Here is a 25,488-nt window from a genome sequence, read left to right as displayed (position 1 = left end):
CACGCTGTTGTAACCCGTGGCTTGGCATTGTCTTGCTGAAATAGGCAGGGGCGTCCATGATAACGTTGCTTGGATGACAACATATGTTGCTCCAAAACCTGTATGTACTTTTCAGCATTAATGGTGCCTTCACAGATGTGTAAGTTACCCATGCCTTAGGCACTAATACACCCCCATACCATCACAGATGCTGGCTTTTGAACTTTGCGCCTATAACAATCCGGATGGTTATTTTCCCTCTTTGTTCCGGAGGACACCACATTTACAGTTTCCAAATATAATTTGAAATGTGGACTCGTCAGACCACAGAACACTTTACCACTTTGCTTCAGTCCATCTTAGATGAGCTCGGGCCCAACCAAGCCGGCGGCGTTTCTGGGTGTTGTTGATAAATGGGTTTGGCTTTGCATAGTAGAGTTTTAACTTGCACTTACACATGTAGCGACCAACTGCAGTTACTGACAGTGGTTTTCTGAAGTGTTCCTGAGCCCATGTGGTGATATCCTTTACACAGTGATGTCGGTTTTTGATGCAGTACCGCCTGAGGGGTCCAAAGTCCGCAATATTATCGCTTACGTGCAGTGATTTCTCCAGATTCTCTGAACCTTTTGATGATTTTACGGACCGTAGATGGTAAAATCCCTAAATTCCTTGCAATAACTCGTTGACAAATGTTGTTCTAAAACTGTTCGACAATTTGCTTACAAAGTGGTGACCCTCACTCCATCCTTGTTAGTGAATCACTTAGCATTTCATGGAAGCTGCTTTTATACCCAATCATGGCGCCCACCTGTTCCCAATTAGCCTGCACACCTGTGGAATGTTCCAAATAAGTGTTTGATGAGCATTTCTCAACTTTATCAGTATTTATTGCCACATTTCCCAACTTCTTTGTCACGTGTTGCTGGCATCAAATTCTAAAGTTAATGATTATTTGCAAAAAAAAAATGTTTATCAGTTTTAACTTCAAGTATGTTGTCTTTGTAGCATATTCAACTGAATATGGGTTGAAAAGGATTTGCAAATCATTGTATTCCGTTTATATTTACACCTAACACAATTTCCCAACTCATATGGAAACGGGGTTTGTACAATGTTTGCCTTCTTCAAGTGTAAAAAACCAAAGAAAAAGTAAAACAGATTCATGACACTAATTTTTATGTGTATTACAATTTATGCAAACAAATATCCTTTTTTTTAACTTATTTAATTTTTCATTTTTGTCTGATTTTCCCCCCACAGATGATAACCCCATGTGCACGCCCACAGCCAGAGATAACTACGAGCGCTTGTCACTGGCCGGGCAGACTCTTCCTCCAGGCTTCCCCTCGCCATTTCTCTTCCCAGACGGACTGTCGTCAATAGAGACGCTCCTTACCAACATTCAGGTAATTCTTTTTTTTTAATTAAAAAGCCCTTTGTTTCCTTTTTGCCCTCAGTCTCCTCCTGGATAATACTTGAGGACATAGGTTAACGTTAGCCTACCTTGTGACTGTGCCTTAGGTCTACAAGATGCGGTGTTAAACTGCACAGTCTTCACTTTGATGTGGCGCTTCTGTTTTTATATGCCCTCAGTCTCCTCTTGAATAACATTCAAGGTTGAATAGGATAGACATTTATCCATCTCACAAGGAAAACCTTTGAGGATACATGCCTACATTGGCCTACCCTTTTGCTGCCACGCTTTTGTTGTTTTGATGCCCTCAGTCTCTTATTGGATAACATTTGAAGACATAAGCTAACGTTAGCCTACCCTGTTGCTGTGCCTTAGTTCTGGATGTTGCGGTCTTAAACTGCACAGTCTTCACTTTGATGCAGCGCTTCTATTTTTTGTATGCCCTCTGTCTCCTCTTGGATAACATTCAAGGTTGGATAGGATGGACTTTTATTTAACCCACAAGGATAACATTTGACAACATATGCCTACATTTGCCTACCCTTTAGCTGCCCCGCTTTTGTTGTTTTGATGCCCTCAGTCTCTTCGTGGATAATATTTGAGGACACATGCTAACACTAGCCTACCCTGTGGCTGTGCCTTAGTTCTGCAAGCTGCAGTGTTAAACTACACAGTCTTCACTTTGATGCAGCGCTTCTGTTTCCTTACCCTCAGTCTCTTCCTGGATAATATTTGAGGACATACGCTAACATTAGCATACCTTGTTGCTGTGCCTTAGCTCTGGATGCTGCGGTGTTAAACTGCACAGTCTTCACTTTTATGCAGCGCTTTTGTTTTTTATGCCCTCTGTCTCCTCTTGGATAACATTCAGGGTAGGATAGGATGGACTTTTATTTAACTCACAAGGATAACATTTGAGAACTACATTTGCCTACCCTTTAGCTGGCACACGTTTGTTGTTTTGATGCCCTCAGTCTCTTCTTGGATAATAATTGAGGACATATGCTAACATTAGTCTACCCTGTGGCTGTGCCTTAGTTCTGCAAACTACAGTCTTAAAACTCTACAGTCTTCAATTTGCTGCAGGGCTTCTGTTCTGTGCTCGAAGACCTTTATGAAGAAGAAACATCATGGACCCAGATTTCCCTCGCCCGGACGCGGGTCACCGGGGCCCCCCTCTGGAGCCAGGCCCGGAGGTGGGGCACGATGGCGAGCGGCTGGTGGCCGGGCCTGTTCCCATGGGGCCCGGCCGGGCACAGCCCGAAGAGGCAACGTGGGTCCCCCCTCCAATGGGCTCACCACCCATAGCAGGGGCCATAGAGGTCGGGTGCATTGTGAGCTGGGCGACAGCCGAGGGCAGGGCACTTGGCGGTCCGATCCTCGGCTACAGAAGCTATCTCTTGGGACGTGGAACGTCACGTCACTGGGGGGGAAAGAGCCTGAGCTAGTGCGCGAAGTCGAGAAATTCCGGCTGGATATAGTCGGACTCACTTCGACGCACAGCAAGGGCTCTGGAACCCCTTCTCTCGAGAGGGATTGGACCCTCTTCCACTCTGGCGTTGCCGGCAGTGAGAGGCGACGGGCTGGGGTGGCAATTCTTGTTTCCCCCCGGCTCAAAGCCTGCACGTTGGAGTTCAACCCGGTGGACGAAAGGGTAGCCTCCCTCCGCCTTCGGGTGGGGGGACGGGTCCTGACTGTTGTTTGTGCTTATGCACCAAACAGCAGTTCAGAGTACCCACCCTTATTGGGAACGCTCGAGGGAGTACTGGAAAGTGCTTCCCGGGTGATTCCCTTGTCCTACTGGGAGACTTCAACGCTCACGTTGGCAACGACAGTGAAACCTGGAGAGGCGTGATTGGGAAGAATGGCCGCCCGGATCTGAACCCGAGTGGTGTTTTGTTATTGGACTTTTGTGCTCGTCACAGTTTGTCCATAACAAACACCATGTTCAAACATAAGGGTGTCCATATGTGCACTTGGCACCAGGACACCCTAGGCCGCAGTTCAATGATCGACTTTGTAGTTGTGTCATCGGATTTGCGGCCTCATGTTATGGACACTCGGGTGAAGAGAGGGGCGGAGCTTTCTACCGATCACCACCTGGTGGTGAGTTGGCTGCGATGGTGGGGGAGGATGCCGGACAGACCTGGGAGGCCCAAAGGCATTGTGAGGGTCTGCTGGGAACGTCTGGCAGAGTCTCCTGTCAGACAAAGTATCAATTCCCACCTCCGGAAGAACGTTGAACATGTTACGAGGGAGGTGCTGGACATTGAGTCCGAGTGGACCATGTTCCGCACCTCTATTGTCGAGGCGGCAGATCGGAGCTGTGGCCGCAAGGTAGTTGGTGCCTGTCGGGGCGGCAATCCTAAAACCCCTTGGTGGACACCAGCGGTGAGGGATGCCGTCAAGCTGAAGAAGGAGTCCTATCGGGTCCTTTTGGCTCATAGGACTCCGGAGGCAGTGGACAGGTACCGACAGGCCAAGCGGTGTGCAGCTTCAGCGGTCGCGGAGGCAAAAACTCGGACATGGGAAGAGTTCGGGGAAGCCATGGAAAACGACTTCCGGACGGCTTCGAAGCGATTCTGGACCACCGTCCGCCGCCTCAGGAAGGGGATGCAGTGCACTATCAACACCGTGTATGGTGCGGATGGTGTTCTGCTGACCTCGACTGCGGATGTTGTGGATAGGTGGAAGGAATACTTCGAAGACCTCCTCAATCCCACCAACACGTCTTCCTATGAGGAAGCAGTGCCTGGGGAATCTGTGGTGGTCCCTCCTATTTCTGGGGCTGAGGTCGCTGAGGTAGTTAAAAAGCTCCTCGGTGGCAAGGCCCCAGGGGTGGACGAGATCCGCCCGGAGTTCCTTAAGGCTCTGGATGCTGTGGGGCTGTCTTGGTTGACAAGACTTTGCAGCATCGCGTGGACATCGGGGGCGGTACCTCTGGATTGGCAGACCGGGGTGGTGGTTCCTCTCTTTAAGAAGGGGGACCGGAGGGTGTGTTCCAACTATCGTGGGATCACACTCCTCAGCCTTCCCGGTAAGGTTTATTCAGGTGTACTGGAGAGGAGGCTACGTCGGATAGTCGAACCTCGGATTCAGGAGGAACAGTGTGGTTTTCGTCCTGGTCGTGGAACTGTGGACCAGCTCTATACTCTCGGCAGGGTTCTTGAGGGTGCATGGGAGTTTGCCCAACCAGTCTACATGTGCTTTGTGGACTTGGAGAAGGCATTCGAACGTGTCCCTCGGGAAGTCCTGTGGGGAGTGCTCAGAGAGTATGGGGTATCGGACTGTCTTATTGTGGCGGTCCGTTCCCTGTACGATCAGTGCCAGAGCTTGGTCCGCATTGCCGGCAGTAAGTCGAACACATTTCCAGTGAGGGTTGGACTCCGCCAAGGCTGTCCTTTGTCACCGATTCTGTTCATAACTTTTATGGACAGAATTTCTAGGCGCAGTCAAGGCGTTGAGGGGTTCCGGTTTGGTAACCGCAGGATTAGGTCTCTGCTTTTTGCAGATGATGTGGTCCTGATGGCTTCATCTGACCGGGATCTTCAGCTCTTGCTGGATCGTTTCGCAGCCGAGTGTGAAGCGACCGGAATGAGAATCAGCACCTCCAAGTCCGAGTCCATGGTTCTCGCCCGGAAAAGGGTGGAGTGCCATCTCCGGGTTGGGGAGGAGACCCTGCCCCAAGTGGAGGAGTTCAAGTACCTAGTAGTCTTGTTCACGAGTGAGGGAAGAGTGGATCGTGAGATCGACAGGCGGATCGGTGCGGCGTCTTCAGTAATGCGGACGTTGTACCGGTCCGTTGTGCTGAAGAAGGAGCTGAGCCGGAAGGCAAAGCTCTCAATTTACCGGTCGATCTACGTTCCCATCCTCACCTATGGTCATGAGCTTTGGGTCATGACCGAAAGGATAAGATCACGGGTACAAGCGGCCGAAATGAGTTTCCTCCGCCGTGTGGCGGGGCTCTCCCTTAGAGATAGGGTGAGAAGCTCTGCCATCCGGGAGGAACTCAAAGTAAAGCCGCTGCTCCTTCACATCGAGAGGAGCCAGATGAGGTGGTTCGGGCATCTGGTCAGGATGCCACCCGAACGCCTCCCTAGGGAGGTGTTTAGGGCACGTCCAACCGGTAGGAGGCCACGGGGAAGACCCAAGACACGTTGGGAAGACTATGTCTCCCGGCTGGCCTGGGAACGCCTCGGGATCCCCCGGGAAGAGCTAGACGAAGTGGCTGGGGAGAGGGAAGTCTGGGTTTCCCTGCTTAGGCTGTTGCCCCCGCGACCCGACCTCGGATAAGCGGAAGATGATGGATGGATGGATGGATGGGCTTCTGTTCTTTTTGCCCTCAGTCTCCTCTTGGATAACATTCAGAGTAGGATAGGATATACTTTTATTTAACCCACAAGGATAACATTTGTGGACATATGCCTACATTAGCCTACACTTTCGCTGTGCCTTAGTTCTAAAAGCCTCAGTGGTAAACTCCAAAGACTTCACTTTGCTGCCACGCTTTTGTTGTTTTGATGCCCTCAGTCTCTTCTTGGCTAACATTTGAGGACATATGCTAACATTAACCTGCCCTGTTGCTGTGCTTTTGTTCTGCCAGCTGCAGTGTTAAACTCCAAGGTCTTCACTTTGCTGCAGTGCTCCTGTTTTTTATGCCCTCATTCTCCTCTAGGATAACATTTAGGATAGGATAGATTTGTATTCATCCCACTAGGATAACATTTGTGCACATATGCTAACATGAGCCTACCATGTTGCTGTGCCCTAGTTCTGGAAGCTGCAGCGTAAACTCCACATTCTTCACTTTGCTCCAGTGCTCCCGTTTTTTTAATGCCCTCGGTGTCCTCTTGAATAACATTGGAGGACATGTGCTGACATAGGCTGTAGCCGTGTCTTAGTTCTGGACAGTTCACTATTTAACTTTATAGTCTTCACTTGGCTGCAGCCCTTCTGTTTTTTTGTTGCCCTTCGTCTCTTCATGGATAACGTATGAGGTAATATGCTAACATTAGCCTACCCTGTTTGCTCCAGTGCTGTTGTTTTCTTGCTGCCCTCGGTCTCCTCTTAGATAACATTGGAGGACCAATGTTCGCACGAGCTTACTAAAAATAACCCAATTTTTTAACCCAACTGCTGGTTCAGAAAAGGACGAACCTCTTATCTGTTATCTTAACTCAACATTTTGGGTTAATTTTTTTCAACCCAACTTTTGCGTGGAATTATTTAACCCAAAAGTTGAGTTATGACGACTTGATGTTGGGTTATTTGCCACCAAACTATTGGGTTATATTTTTTAAACCAAAAGTAGAGTTATGCTAACTCAATGTTGGTTGATTGTAAATATTGTTTATACAAATTACTTTCAAGAAAAAAGTAACTATTTAATCATAAAAACAGCCTTTTAACCAAAAATACGTTACTCGTTGAAAAACAACCCAAAAGTGGTTCATAAAATAATACCTTTATAACCCAAAAAATAGATTGCTATTCATAAAAATAACTCCAAAATTTAACCCAACACTAGCAACTGATAAATTGGGTTGTCAAAAATAACCCAGTATTTTTTAGTGTGTACTTTCCCTAGGCTATGAACGCTGTTGTGACACTTGCCCCCAGTCTCCTCGGGGATAACATGTGCCCTGTTACTGTGTGACCCCAAAAATAGATTGCTATTCATAAAAAATAACTCCAAAATTTAACCCAACACTAGCAACTCATAAATTGGGTTGTCAAAAATAACCCAGTATTTTTTTAGTGTGTACTTTGCCTAGGCTATGATTGCTGTTGTGACAGTTGCCCCCAGTCTCCTCTGGGATAACATGTGCCCTGTTACTGTGTGACCCAAAAAATAGATTGCTATTCATAAAAATAACTCCAAAATTTAACCCAGCACTAGCAACGGATAAATTGGGTTGTCAAAAATAACCCAGTATTTTTTTGTGTGTATTTTGTCTAGGCTGTTGTGACAGTTGCCCCCAGTCTCCCCTGGGATAACATGTGCCCTGTTACTGTGTGACCCAAAAAATAGATTGCTATTCATAAAAATAACTCCAAAATGTAACCCAACACTAGCAACTGATAAATTGGGTTGTCAAAAATAACCCAGTATTTTTTTGTGTGTAGTTTGCCTAGGCTATGATTGCTGTTGTGACACTTGCGCCCAGTCTTCTCTGGGATAACATGTGCCCTGTTACTGTGTGACCCAAAAAATAGATTGCTATTCATAAAAATAACTCCAAAATGTAACCCAACACTAGCAACTGATAAATTGGGTTGTCAAAAATAACCCAGTATTTTTTAGTGTGTACTTTGCCTAGGCTATGAACGCTGTTGTGACAGTTGCCCCCAGTCTCCTCTGGGATATGTGCCCTGTTACTGTGTGACCCAAAAAATAGATTGCTATTCATAAAAAATAACTCCAAAATTTAACCCAACACTAGCAACTCATAAATTGGGTTGTCAAAAATAACACAGTATTTTTTTGGTGTGTACTTTGCCTAGGCTAAGATTGCTGTTGTGACACTTGCCCCCAATCTCCTCTGGGATAACATGTGCCCTGTTACTGTGTGATCCAAAAAACAGATTGTTATTCATAAAAATAACTCCAAAATTTAACCCAGCACTAGCAACGGATAAATTGGGTTGTCAAAAATAACCCAGTATTTTTTAGTGTGTATTTTGTCTAGCCTGTTGTGACAGTTGCCCCCAGTCTCCTCTGGGATAACATGTGCCCTGTTACTGTGTGACCCAAAAAATAGATTGCTATTCATAAAAATAACTCCCAAATGTAACCCAACACTAGCAACTGATAAATTGGGTTGTCAAAAATAACCCAGTATTTTTTTAGTGTGTACTTTGCCTAGGCTGTTGTGACAGTTGCCCTCAGTCTCCTCTGGGATATGTGCCCTGTTACTGTGTGACCCAAAAAATAGATTGCTATTCATAAAAATAACTCCAAAATTTAACCCAACACTAGTAACTGATAAATTGGGTTGTCAAAAATAACCCAGTATGTTCTAGTGTGTACTTTGCCTAGGCTATGAACACTGTTGTGACACTTGCCCCCAGTCTCCTCGGGGATAACATGTGCCCTGTTACTGTGTGACCCAAAAAATAGATTGCTATTCATAAAAAATAACTCCAAAATTTAACCCAACACTAGCAACTCATAAATTGGGTTGTCAAAAATAACCCAGTACTTTTTTAGTGTGTACTTTGCCTAGGCTGTTGTGACAGTTGCCCCCAGTCTCCTCTGGGATAACATGTGCCCTGTTACTGTGTAACCCAAAAAATAGATTGCTATTCATAAAAATAACTCCAAAATGTAACCCAACACTAGCAACTGATAAATTGGGTTGTCAAAAATAACCCAGTATTTTTTTGTGTGTACTTTGCCTAGGCTATGATTGCTGTTGTGACAGTTGCCCCCAGTCTCCTCTGGGATAACATGTGCCCTGTTACTGTGTGACCCAAAAAATAGATTGCTATTCATAAAAATAACTCCAAAATGTAACCCAACACTAGCAACTGATAAATTGGGTTGTCAAAAATAACCCAGTATTTTTTAGTGTGTACTTTGCCTAGGCTGTTGTGACAGTTGCCCTCAGTCTCCTCTGGGATAATATGTGCCCTGTTACTGTGTGACCCAAAAAATAGATTGCTATTCATAAAAATAACTCCAAAATGTAACCCAACACTATCAACTGATAAATTGGGTTGTCAAAAATAACCCAGTATTTTTTTAGTGTGTACTTTGCCTAAGCTATGATTGCTGTTGTGACAGTTGCCCCCAGTCTCCTCTGGGATAACATGCGCCCTGTTACTGTGTGACCCAAAAAATAGATTGCTATTCATAAAAAATAACTCCAAAATTCAACCCAACACTAGCAACTCATAAATTGGGTTGTCAAAAATAACCCAGTATTTTTTTAGTGTGTACTTTGCCTAGGCTGTTGTGACAGTTGCCCTCAGTCTCCTCTGGGATAACATGTGCCCTGTTACTGTGTGGAAGTAAGTACAGGAAAAGTAACATGATGGTGCTGGCAGGGCCTGCTGAAGGTGGCCATCGACAACGCCCGGGCTCAGGAGAAGCAGGTCCAGCTGGAGAAGACGGAGCTGAAGATGGAGCTGTTTCGTGAGCGGGAACTCCGGGAGACTCTGGAGAAGCAGCTGGCCATGGAGCAGAAGAACAGAGGTGAGAAAAGGAGACAACAATGGAGCTTCACTCCATGAGCGCACCTACGGGTCCAGGAGATGATTTCTGGTCTTTTCTCTCTCTTAGCGATCATCCAAAAGCGCCTGAAGAAGGAGAAGAAGGCAAAGAGGAAACTGCAAGAAGCTCTAGAATACGAATCCAAGAGGAGAGAGCAGATGGAGCAGACTCTCAAGCAGCCGTCACCAGCCGACAGCATGCGCTCGCTCAACGGTCAGTAAAACTTCATTGGACTTCTTTTTATTTTATTGCTGCACTCGGCTCCTCGGCTCCCCCTGCAGCTTTTTTCTTACACGTTACAACTTTGTCTGCATAAAATGAGAGCCCTTTGTCTGTAAAAAATAGAACTTAAATTCTTGTAAGATAACGCTCTGTCAAAAAATGTAACTTTTCCTGAGGAAAACATTATGTAAAAAAAATATGACTTTATTCACGTATTACAGCAACTTTTTACTCGAAAAATGCAACTTGGTCTTCTGATATTACCACTTTTGTCATTGTGATATTATAACTTTTTAGGGAGGAAATATGTCACTTGTTTTATTGGGAAAATACTACTTTTTTGGGGGGTAAAATTAGAACTATTATGTCATCATTTATTCATAAGTATTTTGTCTGGGAGGAAAAATATAGAATTACAATTTTTGCCCCCGCAAAATTGCAACTTTCTGGAGAAGAAATGTATATTATTTTTTCCGAAAAAATTACAGCTTTATTTTAGTAAAATAGGAACTTTATTTTTGTAATACAAGTGAAGTGAAGTGAATTATATTTATATAGCGCTTTTCTCTAGTGACTCAAAGCGCTTTACATCGTGAAACCCAATATCTAAGTTACATTTAAACCAGTGTGGGTGGCACCGGGAGCAGGTGGGTAAAGTGTCTTGCCCAAGGACAGAACGGCAGTGACTAGGATGGCAGAAGCGGGAATCGAACCTGCAACCCTCAAGTTGCTGGCATGGCCACTCTACCAACCGAGCTATGCCGCCCCAATTTTCATTTTGGGGGATGATGACATTTTGACTTTTGTGCTTGTATAACACGTTTCTTTTCGAAGAATATAGCTTATTTTGCAGAAAAATAATATTTTCAATTTAATTTATTTATTCTGTAGTTATCCTGAATAAAAAAAAAACTTTGTTATCAGAAAAAAATAAGACTTTTTTCTGTAATGTTTGTTTGGGGAAGTATTTAAATAGTTTTACTGGAAAATACTGCTTTTTTTTCTTGTAAAATTAGAATTAATTTGTCATAACTTGTTCATAATTTTGTTGTCTGGGAGAAAAAAGGAGAATTACGACTTTTGTGCCTGTAAAATTGCGACTCTGGGGAAGAAATGTATATTATTTTTTCGGAAAAAATTACCATTTTGTTTTAGTAAAATAAGAATTTTATTTTTGTAATACAACAATTTTTATTTTGGGGGATGATGACATTTTGACTTTTGTGCTTGTATAACACGTTTCTTTTCGAAGAATATAGCTTATTTAAAAAAAAAAAAAAATGTTTTAATTAGTCTATTTACTTGTAGTTATCTTGGATAAAAAAAAATTGTTATCAAAAAAAATAAGCATTTATTCTGTAATGTTTGTTTGGGGAAATATTTAAATAGTTTTACTGGAAAATACTGCTTTTTTTCTTGTAAAATCAGAACTATTATGTCATAACTTGTTCATAATTTTGTTGTCTGGGAGAAAAAAGTGCGATTACAACTTTTGTGCCTGTAAAATTGCAACTTTCTGGGGAAGAAATGTATATTATTTTTTCAGAAAAAAATACCACTTTATTTCAGTAAAATAAGAACTTTGTTCTTGTAATACAACAATTTTTATTTTGGGGGATGATGACATTTTTACTTTTGTGCTTGTATAACAGGTTTTTTTTTCGAAAAATATAGCTTATTTTTCAGAAAAAAACAATTTCAATTAGTCTATTTACTTGTAGTTATCTTGAATTTAAAAAAACTTTGTTATCAGAAAAAAAAAATACTTTAATCTGTAATGTTTGTTTGGGGAAATGTTTAAATAGTTTTACTGGAAAATACTGCTTTTTTTCTTGTAAAATTAGAACTATTATGTCATAACTTGTTCATAATTCTTTTGTCTTGGAGAAAAAAATAGAATTACGACTTTTGTGCCCGTAAAATTGTGACTTTCTGAGGAAGAAATGTGCAACTTGTTTTTTCCAAAAATATTTCCACTTTATTTTGGTTCATAATTCTGTTGACTGGAAGAAAAAAGTAGGATTACGTAAAATTGCGACTTCCTGGGGAAGAAATTGATATATTTTTTTTCAGAAAAAATTACCACTTTATTTTAGTAAAATAAGAACTTTATTTTTGTAATAAAACAATTTTTATTTTGGGAGATGATGAAATTATGATTTTTGTGCTTGTATAACACGTTTCTTTTTGAAGAATATACCTTTTTTCTTTTTTGGGGAAAAACATTTATTTTCAATTTTATTTATTTATTTTGTACTTATCCTTAATTTAAAAAAAAAACGTTGTACCAGAAAAAAATAAGACTTTATTCTGTAATGTTTGTTTGGGGAAATAGGTGGCTTGTTTTACTGAGACAATACTACTTTTTTCTTGTAAAATTAGAACTATTAAGTCATAATTTTTTCATAATTCTTTTGTCTGGGGAAAAAAACAAAAATAGGATTACGACTTTTGTGCCCGTAAAATTGCGACTTTCTGGGGAACAAATGTGCAACTTATTTTTTCCCCAAAAATTACCAGTTTATTTTGGTAAAACAAGAACTTTATTTTTGTAATACAACAATTTTTATTTTGGGGAATAATGAAATTGTGACTTTTATGCTTGTAAAACACGTTTATTTTCGAAGAATATAGGTTAGTTATCAGAAAAATAATAATTTTCAATTATATTTATTCTGTACTTATCCTGATTTAAAAAAAAAACTTTACTAGAAAAAAAATAAGACTTTTTTCTGTAATGTTTGTTTGGGGAAATATGTAACTTCTTTTACTGGGAAAATATTACTTTTTTCTTGTGAAATTAGAACTATTATGTCATAACTTGTTCATAATTATTTTGTCTGGGAGAAAAAAAATAGGGTTACGACTTTTGTGTATTTTGGGGATGATGAAATTATGACTTTTGTGCTGGTAAGACATGGTTTTTTTCCCCGTAAAAATATAGCTTATTTTTCTAAAACAATTACCACTTTATTTTGGTAAAGTAAAACTTTATTTCTGTAAAACAACAATTTTTTTAATTTGGGGTATGATGAATTAAGAACTTTTGTGCTTGTAAAACATATTTAATTTTGGAAAAATATAGCTTACTTTTCTGAAAAAATTACCACATTATTTCTGTATTACAAAAAATTTTATTTTGGGGGATGATGAAATCATGACTTTTGTGCTTGGTAAAGTGGCTGTGCCAGCAATCTGAGGGTTACTGGTTCAATCCCCACCTTCTACCATCCTAGTCACGTCCGTTGTGTCCTTGGGCAAGACACTTCACCCTTGCTCCTGATGGGTCCTGGTGAACGCCTTGCATGGCAGCTCTCTCCATCAGTGTGTGAATGTGTGTGTGAATGGGTGAATGTGGAAATACTGTCAAAGCGCTTTGGGCTCCTTAAAAAGGGGTAAAAAAAACGCTAGACAAGTACAACCCATTTACCCTTTTTTTTACCACCCAGCTTTTGTTTGGGGAAAAAAAAACTTTGTTATCAGAAAAAAATAAGACTTTATTCTGTAATGTTTGTTCGGGGAAATATGTAACTTGTTTTACTGGGAAAATACTACTTTTTTTTGTAAAATTTGAACTATTAAGTCATAACGTCTTCCTAATTATTTTGTCTAGGAGAAAAAAATAGGATTACAACTTTTGTGCCCGTAAAATTGCGACTTTCTGGGGAATAAATGTGCAACTTATTTTTTCCCAAAAAAGGTCACTTTATTTTGGTAAGATAAGAACTTTATTTTTGTAGTACAACCATTTTTATTTTGGGGAATGATGAAATTATGACGTTCGTGCTTGTAAAACACGTTTATTTTGAAGAATATAGCTTCTTTTTCAGGAATAAAAAACATTTTGAATTCTATTTATTTTTTCTTTAGTTTTTATGAATAAAAAAAAACTTTTATCAGAAAGAAATAAGACTTTATTCCGTAATGTTTGTTTGGGGAAATATGTAACTTGTTTTACTAGGGAAATACTACCGTTTTCGTGTAAAATTAGAACCATTATGTCACCATTTGTTCATAATTATTATGTCTGGGAGAACAAAAATAAGATTCAACTTTTGTGCCCATAAAATTGTGACTTTCTGGATAAGGAATATGCAAATAATTTTTTCCCCAAAAATTACCACTTTATTTTGGTAAAACAAGAACTTTGTTTTGTAATACAACAATTTTTATTTGGGGGAATGATGAAATTATGACTTTGTGCTTGTAAAACATGTTTCTTTTTAAAGAATGTAGCTTATTTTTCCGAAAATGTTTTATGTTCAATTGTATTTATTTATTCTGTAGTTATCCTGAAGAAGAAAAAAAAACTTTGTATTCAGAAAAAAATAAGACTTTATTCTGTAATATTTGTTTGGGGAAATGTGTAACTTGTTTTAATGGGAAAATATTACTTTTTTCTTTTAAAATTAGAAGTATTAAGTCATAACGTCTTCATAATTCTTTTGTCCTAGAGAAAAAAATAGGATTACGACTTTTGTGCCCGGAAAATTGCTACTTTCTGGGGAAGAAATCACCACTTTATTTTGGTAAAATAAGAACTTTGTTTTTCTAGTACAAAAATATGTGTTAAGGAGATGATGAAATTACGACGTTTGTGCTTGTAAAACGTGTTAGTTTTTTTTTTTCGTAAAAAAATACCTTATTTTTCTTAAACAATTACCACTTTATTTTGGTAAAATAAAAACTTTATTTTGTAATGCAACAATTTTTATTTTGTGGCTATTGAAATAATGACTTTTGTGCTTGTAATACATGTGTCTTTATACAGCTTATTTTTCTGAAAAAATTACCACTTTATTTTTGTAATACAACCATTTTTATTTTGGAGGGGGGTGATGAAATTATGACGTTGGTGCTTGTACAACATGTTTCTTTTCAAACAAAATAGATTATTTTTCAGAAAAATAATATTTTTCAATTAAATGTATTTATTCTGTTGTTATCCTGCTTATGTCTGGGGGACAGAATAGCTTCTTTTTTTTTTTGAAAAAAATAAGACTTTTTTTCTGTAATGTTTCAACTTTTGTGCTTGGAAACTGACTACTTTTTGCTTGGGGGGAAAATATAACCTATTTACTTGGGAAAAAGAAAAAGAAACACATTTTTATTCTTGTAATATTTAGATTTATTTTGCCTGTAAAATGACAAATTCCTTTTGAGGAAAAAATATATTGTGTTTTCCAGGGAAAGTAAAATAAACAACAACTTTTATTTGTATAATATTCCAACATTTGTGCTTGTAAAATGACTACTTTGTTTGGGGAGTAAACTAGATTGTATTTTGCTGAGAAAATAAGAAAATGGAATAGATCAAATAACTTTTATTCTTGTAATATTGGGAATTTTGTCTGGAAAAAATGTCTGTATTTATGTAAAATTTCAAATTGTGTGCTTGTAATATTAACTTTCCAAAAATATAAAGAGCTGTCCTGGAAGAGAAATACCATTTTATTCTCATAAATTAATATTTATTCTGGTAATATCGTGAGTTCAAACCCCGGCTGAGTCATACCAAAGACTGGGTGTGAGTTTTCCTTGCCCTTATGTGGGCCTACCGAGGATGTCGTAGTGGTTTCTGCAGCCCTTTGAGACACTAGTGATTTAGGGCTATATAAGTAAACATTGATTGATTGATTGATTGATTGACTATAAAAAAAAAATGGGACCCATCACCTCCCTGCTTGGCACTCAGCAGGGTTGGAATTGGGGGTTAAAGCACCATAAATGATTCCCGGGCGCGGCACCGCTGCTGCCCTCACCTCCCAGGGGGTGATCAAGGGTGATGGGTCAAATGCAGAAGATCATTTCGCCACACCTAGTGTGTGTGTGACAATTATTGGTACTTTAACTTAACTTAATATTACTAAGACTAGAATATAAGACTTATGTGCCCGTAAAACTACTACTTCTGTTTAAGGAAGAAATGTAGCTTTTATTCCTGTGAAAAAAATACCATTTTGTTTTTGGAAAATAAAAACAGTTATTTTTTTGTCTCGAAAAAAAATGTGGCTTTATTGCTTTTATTTGAGTTGAAAAACTAAAATGATAACGTTAAGGCATGTAAAACTAAGACTTAGTGTTTTGGGTGGGACAAAATACTGGGTTTTTTAGGGTGCAAAATAGGACGTTTTGTGGGGGAAATCCTACATAATATAATTTGTATTAACAAGTGTGAAATCAAAATGTATGATAATATACAAGATGTCATAAAGTCTCCTTATAATTTACCAATTTTACTGAAATAGCAAAAAATTGGAACAAATTTGATTAACGCTAATTGATTTGAAATCCATGTTTTAAATTGTAAGGAGACTTGAACACAGCATGAAAAAAAAAAGAAGTGTTGTTATTTGTTACTCCAAAGAGTGTAAAATTGTTGCTTTTGTGTACTCACACTCACCTGCAGGCGGCCAGGCTGACATTGCGACGTCAGGGTGGATGTTTAACGGCGCTGATCTCTTTTCTCCCGCAGACGCTCTGACCCCTGAGATGGAGAGCGAGCGCAGCGGTGGAAGAACAGATGCTGAAAGGACAATACAAGGTACACGGCCTCACAAGAGACTATAAATCTATTCTTCTTTCTAGCGCACACACACACACACACACACACACACATGCACGCACGCACACACACACTTCCTTGTATTTCCTACCTTCTTGGGACCTCCGAAAAAGGCCTACCTCTTTAGGACCACCCTTTCTAAATATATAAAGATGTGTATTTACAACAATAATAATATATACATACTATGCAAATATAAAAAAAAGCTTGTTGCGAAAAATTAGTTGGAATTTCTCAAGAAAAACGGAGAATTTTGGCAGTATTTCAATAAAAGTCGTAATTTTACTCAACACAAGTCAAAATTTTACACGAAAAACTGAACATTTGTGCAACATTATGATAAAAGTTGGAATTTTACTCACTACCAGTCGCAATTTTACAAGAAAAAAATTAACATTTTGGCAATTTTATACCCCAAAAGGGACAAACGGCAGAAAATGGATGGATGGATGGAGTCGTAATTTTACTCGACAAAAGTCGCAATTTTATAAGAAAACTTCAACATTTTGGCAATATTATAAAAATAATCGGAAATTTTACTCCAAAAAAGTCACTATTTTACAAGAACAACAATAATAATTGGCAATATTGCGATAAAAGTCAGAATTTTATATGACAAATATCACCGTTTAGTATTAAAAAGTAATCATTTTAGACTTAGACTTCCTTTGACTGTCATTCAAATTTGAACTTTACAGTACAGATAAGAACACAATTTTACATAAAGTAATAATTTTACATAAAAAGTAATAATTTTACGAGAAAATATTGCAATATTACAGAAACAGAAAGAATATGAGAAATTACTCCCTATTTTATAAGAAAAAAGTTGACACATTGTGAAAAAAATACTGCTTTTAATAAATGTTTTGTTGTAATTGTTTTTAATCTTCATCATTTACTTCAAGTAATTACAGTATGTCTCTATACACATATTTATTTTTTAAATACATTTTGGCCAAAGGGGCTGCATTTCAATTTCTTAAACACACTTGTTATTTCATATGTTGCCCGGATTGGGAGCATTTTAAATTTTTTACACGCTTGTTATTTCATATGCGGGCCAGAAGGGGAGCATTTCAGATTTTGACACACACTTGTTATTTCATATGTTGACCAGAAGGAGGAGCACTTTTAAAAGCGACACACATTCAATTTGAAAATCCCTCTTTTTTGGGACGACCCTCATTTTGATGGATTTCAACACCAGGGGTCTCTATTAGATGCAATGTTTTTCCGTATTGGAACCATGATTTATCTGCGATGAGGTGGCGACTTGTCCATAGTGTATAGCGTCTTCCGCCTGATTGTAGCTGAGATAGGCACCAGCGCCCCCCACTACCCCTAAGGGAATAAGCTGTAGAAAATGGATGGATGGATGGGACCATGATTTATGTCTTAAGTTGTTCACCGGTCCTCGTATGGAAGGTACTTTTCCTTCTTGATGTCTCAAGAATGGTACCAATACAAGAACACACACGCACACACACACACACACACACACACACACACACCATCACTGCTCGCCATCTGGGCCACCGTACTGGGTCAAGATCATTGCTTTTTTCTTTACAGCCAATATTCTTTCCTTGCTTTACTTGACAACAGAAAAAAAAATCTTCCATTAATGAACTCCAGTTGGTGCTAATGTCCAATAATTAAAAGGGGCCATATTTGAGTGTTTTTTTTTCCGAGCACATCCTTTCTGCAATCACCGGTGTGTAGGAAACGGTACCTTGTCTGCTAACTATAAAATACAAATAAAATACAGAAAGTCATCAATGATAATTGACTCCTGAGTAAAAAGCAAATACAGTTCTATAGAAATTTCCGCGGCCAACTAAATGGTTAACTGATGAACAAACTATTTAGTTGGCGAAATAATGACTTTAAAACAACCCGAAATTTTGCGTGTTTTGCCAACATTTTAGCTCGATGTTTAGAGCTCTCACGTTGTTATTCGGCGGAGGCATGTTTGAGTCCTCTGCAGGGAGCATTGGCTGGACCAGGCGGTTTTTAAAGACTATCGAAAAAGTTGCATGTAAAATGACTTTTTATTGATTGATTGAAACTTTTATTAGTAGATTGCAAAGGAAGAGAATACATTGTATGAAACAGTACAGTTTACACAGTACAGTACATATTCCGTACAATTAACCACTAAATGGTAACACCAGTTTTTAAACTTGTTTAAGTCCACGTTAATCAATTCATGGACTGCTAGCTAGCTAGCTAGTCAACTGACCAACCATCTCAAAAGTTAAATTAAAATTGACTATGTTAACTAGCTTGTTACATGTAAGAGGGATGTGTACTATGGCTATGAGTTGTTTTTTTCCCTTGGCCTCAGTCTGGACCCCCTCTCCAGGGCCAAGGCTTAGACCGATTTTTTTATTTTATTTTAATCTTCTATTTACCTGTATCTCACATTATTTGTAAGGGGCGCTGGAAGCCGGCAGACCCGTCAGCCATCCTGTTCTGTCCCCCTGTAATGTTTGTCTGATCTTGAATGGGATAATGCTGAAAATGTTAATTTTCCTGAAGGAACTCTCCTGACAGAATAAATAAAGTACTATCTAATCTAATATAATCTAGCTACTAAGATAACTAACTATGACAATCTATGTAGTTAAGTGGAAATTTACTGCTAACAAATCAACGAACGACAATTCACATTTTTACTGTTTTAATGTGAAGTGAAGTGAATTAAATTATATAGCGCTTTTCTCTAGTGGCTCAAAGCACTTTACATAGTGACACCCAATATCTAAGTTACATTTAAACCAGTGTGGGTGGCACTGGGAGCAGGTGGGTAAAGTGTCTTGCCCAAGGACACAACAGCAGTGACTAGGATGGCGGAGGCGGGAATCGAACCTGCAACCCTCAGGTTGCTGGCTCGGCCACTCTACCAACCGAGCTATACCGCCCCAATGCTAACTAATGACCAGTAATACCCCAAGTATCTTACTAACCTCCGTGACTAATCAGTGACAATCAAAAAAAGTAAGACTGTAATTATTTGATAAATAATCAACAATCACCAATCAGTATTGTTATTAAATAATTCAATGCTAACTAATTACCAGAAATGAGTAGTTAGCTGACTAACTCATCAATGGCAATGCAACAAGTAACACAGTAATTAACTACATGCTAACTAATTAACTAACTATCGCCAATCCATGTTGTTATTTATGACTTAATGCTACCTAATTATACATAATGCCCTGACTACAGAAGTTGGCTTACTAACTAACTCATCAATGACAAGCCAAAAGGTAACTCAGTATTCAACTGTGCTAGCTAATGACGATCCACATTGTTACATGCGATTTAATGCTAGCTAATTACTAGTAAATGCCCTGAGTAGCTAGCTAACTAACTTATCAGTGACAATCCAAAAAGTAGCATGATGAGTAACTGATAACTCATTAACTAATTACAATCCACATTGTTACATGCGGTTTAATGCTAACTAATTACCAGCAAACGCCCTGAGTAGATTGCTAACTAACTTATCAGTGACAATCTGGAAAGTAGCATGATGAGTAGCTGGTAACTTGTTAACTAATGGCAATCCCCATTGTTACATGTGATTTAATGCTAACTAATTACCAGCAAACGCCCTGAGTAGCTAACTAACTTACTTATCAGTGACAATTTAAAAATTAGCATGATAGGTGACTGCTAACTCATTAACTAATGAAAATCTACAGTGTTTCATGCGATTTAATGCTACCTAATTACAAGTAAACTCCACGAGTACCTAGCTAACTAACTTATCAGTGACATTCCATAAAGTAGCATGACAAGTAACTGCTAACTCATTAACTAATGACAATCCACATCGTTACATGTGATTTAATGCTCACTAATTACAAATAAGTGCCCTGAGTAGCTAGCTAGCTAACTTATCAGTGAAGATAGGAAAAGTAGTATGATGAGTAACTTCTAACTCATTAACTAATAACAATCCACATTGTTACATGTGATTTAATACTAAATAATTACCATTAAATGCCCTGAGTAGCTAACTAACTAACTAACTTATTAGTGACAATCTAAAATGTAGCATAAGTAACTCCTAACTCATTAACTAATGACAGTCCACATTGTTACATGTGATTTAATGCTAGCTAATTAAAAGTAATGTCCTGAGTAGCTAGCTAACTAACTTATCAGTAACAATCCAACAAGTAGCATGATCAGCAAATGCTAACTCATTAACTAATGACAATCCACATTGTTACATGCAATTAAATGCTAAGTAATTTCCAGCAAACACCCTGAGTAACTAGCTTACTAACTTATCAGTGACCATCCAAAATGTAGCATGATGAGTACCTGATAACTCATTAACTAATGACAATCCACATTGTTACATCCGATTTAATGCTGACTAATTACCAGTAAACATCCTGAGGAGCAAGTTAGGTAACTTATCAGTGACGATCTAAAAAGTAGCAAGATAACTAACTGCTAACTCATTACTAATGACAATCCACGTTGTTACATGCGATGTAATGCTCGCTAATCAAAAGTAAACACCCTGAGTAGCTAGCTAACTATCTTATCAGTGACAAACTAAAAAGTAGCATGATAAGTAACTGCTAACTCATTAACGACAATCCACACTGTTACGTGCGATTTAATGCTAGCTAATTAAAAGTAAAAACGCCCTGAGTAGCTAGCTAACTAACTTATCAGTGACGATCCAAGAAGTAGCATGATGAGTTACTGTTAAATCATTAACTAATGAGTGCTAGAGAAACTGGAAATTGTGATGTATCATGTTGTATGCTTGCATGTTCGAAATAAACTCAAACTCAACTCAACTTAACTCAACTCATGACTCTCTAATGACTATCCACATTGTTACGTGCAATGTAAATCTAGCTAATTAAAAGTCATATCCTGACTAACTAACAAACTAACTAACTAACTTATCAAACACAAATCCAAAAAGCAGTGTAAGTAACTGCTTACTTAGTTCATTCATTTGCTCACTTGCTATACATTTTACACTTCCCTTGATTGATTGATTGATTGATTGATTGATTGATTGATTGATTGATTGATTGATTGAAGCGTTTATTAGTAGATTGCACAGTACAGTACATATTCCGTACAATTGACCACTAAATGGTAACACCCGAATAAGTTTTTCAACTTGTTTAAGTCGGGGTCCACGTTAATCAATTAATGTTAACCTTTTGGTTAGTTAGCTTACTGGCTAGATTGCTAGCTTACTAAGTGATCTTAGTAACTAACCAACCAAAAGTCAAGTGTAAAATGTCTGCTAGAAGCTATCTAACTAATGAATGAATGACATTTACTGCTAACTAACCAATGATGTTCCCAAAAGTTAGTATAAAATGACTCGCTAGCTAACCTAACTAGCCATATGTTACATGTGAGCTAGCTAGCCTAACAAGTTATATTAAGGTTGACTGCTAACTGGGTAAAGCAGCTAGTTAACATCACAAAAAATCTCTTTTGCTTGGCAGAAGTAGTCATTTTTGAAAAGTAGAATGTTTATTTGGAGTTGCACAAAAGAACGTCTGGTTAACAGACGCGTCATCAGTTCACCTGCGTGATGGCTAAAAGTATCTTCCCGCGGCGTCGTCAAAGTGCGAGTGTAAGCTTTTGCCGAGGCAGACGCCTTTTTGTTGTTTTGTTTACCGCTCAGCAAATACTAATGAGTCATAAAAGCAACAAAAGCGTCACAATCTCCCCTTTGGTAGCAATAAAGGAGGCCAAATCAATCCATTTTATGAATCAGCCTCGTGCATTTTTAATGCTTTGTTTGTTTGTTTGCCTCAGGGGCCGCGGCGAGGGTCGGCGGCGTGTTTGGGGAAGGACGCGGCGGTGATAACCTCCGTGGGCCGTCTGCTATCTGTATTTACTCAGACGCACGACACCTCGCTGAAGGTGCAATATCTTCAATTATCACGCCGATGTCGTCGCGCATTAAAAAAGCCCCGGCCCTTTATCGGGGAGTGGAAATGACTCCCAAAGTGAACCCGTCGACGAGATATTTGCAAAAAGAGTCGTTCTTTTAATGAGATGTCGTCGGCTGACTGTTTGAGGTCTTAAAATAAAGAATTCACACTTCCCTCATTTCCATGCAGAGATAACTCGGAGATACTAACACCCGCCGTAGCGCCGACCGCTTTAATATATTTAGCCTGAGATAATTCATAGCTGTGTTAGTGAGTATTAAAAAGTAATAATAATAATAATAATAATAAATAAAAAGTAATATTCTAATGTATTTGGAGCATTTGTAATCTTGCAACAGGGGTCCCCAATCTACGGCCAGCGTCCAAAATCCGGCCTGCGTGAAGTCCCAAGTTATTATTAATAATGTATTTTTATTTATTTTATTTTTTTTATTTGTCCTTTATTATCCGTTTCCTACCACATGTTACTCTCGGGGTCTCCCAGCTGCTCAGTCAAATCATATTGTTCAAAAATGCATTTTCCTATTGATAACCTGACATCCTCGCACTCGGAATATAGAGGCTATTTCATCCCCACAAGACTGTTTCGCAGGTTTCGAGACAGGCTTGTAGGGATGAATTAGTCTCTGTGTTTTTTCCTGACCTAACATATATTCCGCTCTATCCCTGGTATTGAGCATATATATATATATATATATATATATATATATATATATATATATATATATGTGTGTGTGTGTGTATGTAGGTATATGTATATATATATATGTGTATGTATATATATATATATATATGTATATATATATATATGTGTGTGTATGTAGGTATATATATGTATATATATATGTATGTATGTATATATATGTATGTATGTATATATATATGTATATGTGTATATATGTATATGTATTTATATATATATATATGTGTGTGTGTATGTAGGTATATGTATATATATATGCATGTATATAAATACAGTATATGTATGTATGTGTATATATATATATATGTGTGTGTGTGTGTATATGTGTATACATATAAACATTCTTTATAGATAGATAGATAGATAGATAGATAGATAGATAGATAGATAGATAGATAGATAGATAGATAGTACTTTATTGATTCCTTCAGGAAAATTTAAATTCCAGCAGCAGTGTACAGAGTTGAGATGAATTTAAATACAAGTAAAAAGTAAATAATGGGGGTTTAAATGGAAACAAAATAGAGAAATATTACAATAAGAATAAAAAATAAAAAGCAACAATGGGAATAAAAACATAACAGTAAAATAAGAATATAACAAGACAAAGTAGGCAGTAGTGACCATGTTATGAAAACGTATTGCACTGTTATTGTTTTGCATCCCCTGTCATCCTAGTACCCCCCGCCCCCCGCCCCCGAGAGGAGTTTTACAGTCTAATGGCGTGTGGGACAAAGGAGTTTTTGAGTCTATTAGTCCTGCACTTGGGATGAAGCAGTCTAGCACTGAACAGGCTCCTCTGGCTACTGATAACGCTATGCAGAGGGTGACTGGCATCATCCAGGATGCTCACTAGTTTGTCCACAGTCCTCTTCTCTGCCACCAGTGAGTCCAGTTTCATTCCCATTGTAGAACCAACCCGCCTGATCAGTTTCTCAAGTCTGGAGCTGTCCTTCTTAGATGTACTGCCCCCCAGCACACTACCATGTACAACAGAACACTAGCAACCACAGACTGGTAGTACATCCATAGGAGTTTTTTACAAATGTTTTTTACAAAAGCCTGCTCTGTCCTTTCTTGTACTGGTGGTCCGTGTTAACAGTCCAGTCCAGCTTATTGTCCACCCAAACCCCAAGGTACTCGAATGATTCCACGGTCTATACCTCAACTCCCTCGATCACAATAGGTTGTGACCGTGGACTCGACCTCCCAAAGTCAATGACCAGCTCCTTGGTCTTTGATGGATTGAGCTGCAAGAGGTTCGTGTGGCACCAGACAGCAAAGTCCCTCACCAGATTTCGAAACTCCTCCCTGATGCACCCGACGATGGCTGTGTCATCTGCGTACTTCTGGATTTGACACAGCTCTGAGTTTGTAGCAGAAGTCAGCGGTGTACAGGGTAAAGAGAAGAGGGGCCAGCACCGTTCCCTGCGGTGCTCCGGTGCTGCTGATTACAGTGTCAGACGTGATGTCCTTCAGTCTGACGTACTGTGGCCTGTCGCTGAGGTAGTCATATATATATATATATATATATATATATATATATATATATATATATATATATATATATATATATATATATATATATATATATATATATATACATCCATCCATCCATCCATCCATCCATCTTCTTCCGCTTATCCGAGGTCGGGTCGCGGGGGCAACAACCTAAGCAGCGAAACCCAGACTTCCCTTTCCCCAGCCACTTCGTCTAGCTCTTCCCGGGGGTTCCCGAGGCGTTCCGAGGCCAGCCGGGAGACATAGTCTTCCCAACGTGTCCTGGGTCTACCCCATGGCCTCCTACCGGTTGGACGTGCCCTAAACACCTCCCTAGGGAGGCGTTCGGGTGGCATCCTGACCAGATTCCCGAACCACCTCATCTGGCTCCTCTCGATGTGAAGGAGCAGCGGCTTTACTTTGAGTTCCTCCCGGATGGCAGAGCTTCTCACCATATCTCTAAGGGAGAGCCCCGCCACCCGGCGGAGGAAACTCATTTCGGCCGCTTGTACCCGTGATCTTATCCTTTCGGTCATGACCCAAAGCTCATGACCATAGGTGAGGATGGGAACGTAGATCGACCAGTAAATTGAGAGCTTTGCCTTCCGGCTCAGCTCCTTCTTCACCACAACAGATCGGTTCAACGTCCGCATTACTGAAGACGCCGCACCGATCCGCCTGTCGATCTCACGATCCACTCTTCCCTCACTCGTGAACAAGACTCCTAGGTACTTGAACTCCTCCACTTGGGGCAGTGTCTCCTCCCCAACCTGGAGATGGCACTCCACCCTTTTCCGGGCGAGAACCATGGACTCGGACTTGGAGGTGCTGATTCTCATTCCGGTCGCTTCACACTCGGCTGCAAACCGATCCAGCGAGAGCTGAAGATCCCGGCCAGATGAAGCCATCAGGACCTCATCATCT

General features: G+C 39.3%; 1 protein-coding gene across 3 annotated transcripts in view; it reads left to right on the top strand.

Moving 5' to 3' along the window:
• dachd (dachshund d) overlaps positions 1-25,488 on the top strand; it is a 417,357-nt gene that overhangs the window by 383,164 nt on the left and 8,705 nt on the right. For 2 of the 3 annotated variants that reach the window (XM_061879759.1, XM_061879760.1), the window contains exons 7-10: positions 1,243-1,388; positions 9,446-9,593; positions 9,681-9,824; positions 16,243-16,377. In XM_061879759.1, coding sequence (XP_061735743.1) covers positions 1,243-1,388; positions 9,446-9,593; positions 9,681-9,824; positions 16,243-16,377 — 573 coding nt within the window. The remainder of the gene's footprint in view (positions 1-1,242; positions 1,389-9,445; positions 9,594-9,680; positions 9,825-16,242; positions 16,378-25,488) is intronic. The other variant, XM_061879761.1, reaches the window with a different exon arrangement.

The sequence above is a fragment of the Nerophis ophidion genome, linkage group LG19 (assembly GCF_033978795.1).
Source record: "Nerophis ophidion isolate RoL-2023_Sa linkage group LG19, RoL_Noph_v1.0, whole genome shotgun sequence".
In the NCBI taxonomy this organism is placed as follows: domain Eukaryota; kingdom Metazoa; phylum Chordata; class Actinopteri; order Syngnathiformes; family Syngnathidae; genus Nerophis; species Nerophis ophidion.
This window is presented reverse-complemented; position numbering and strand designations above follow the sequence as displayed.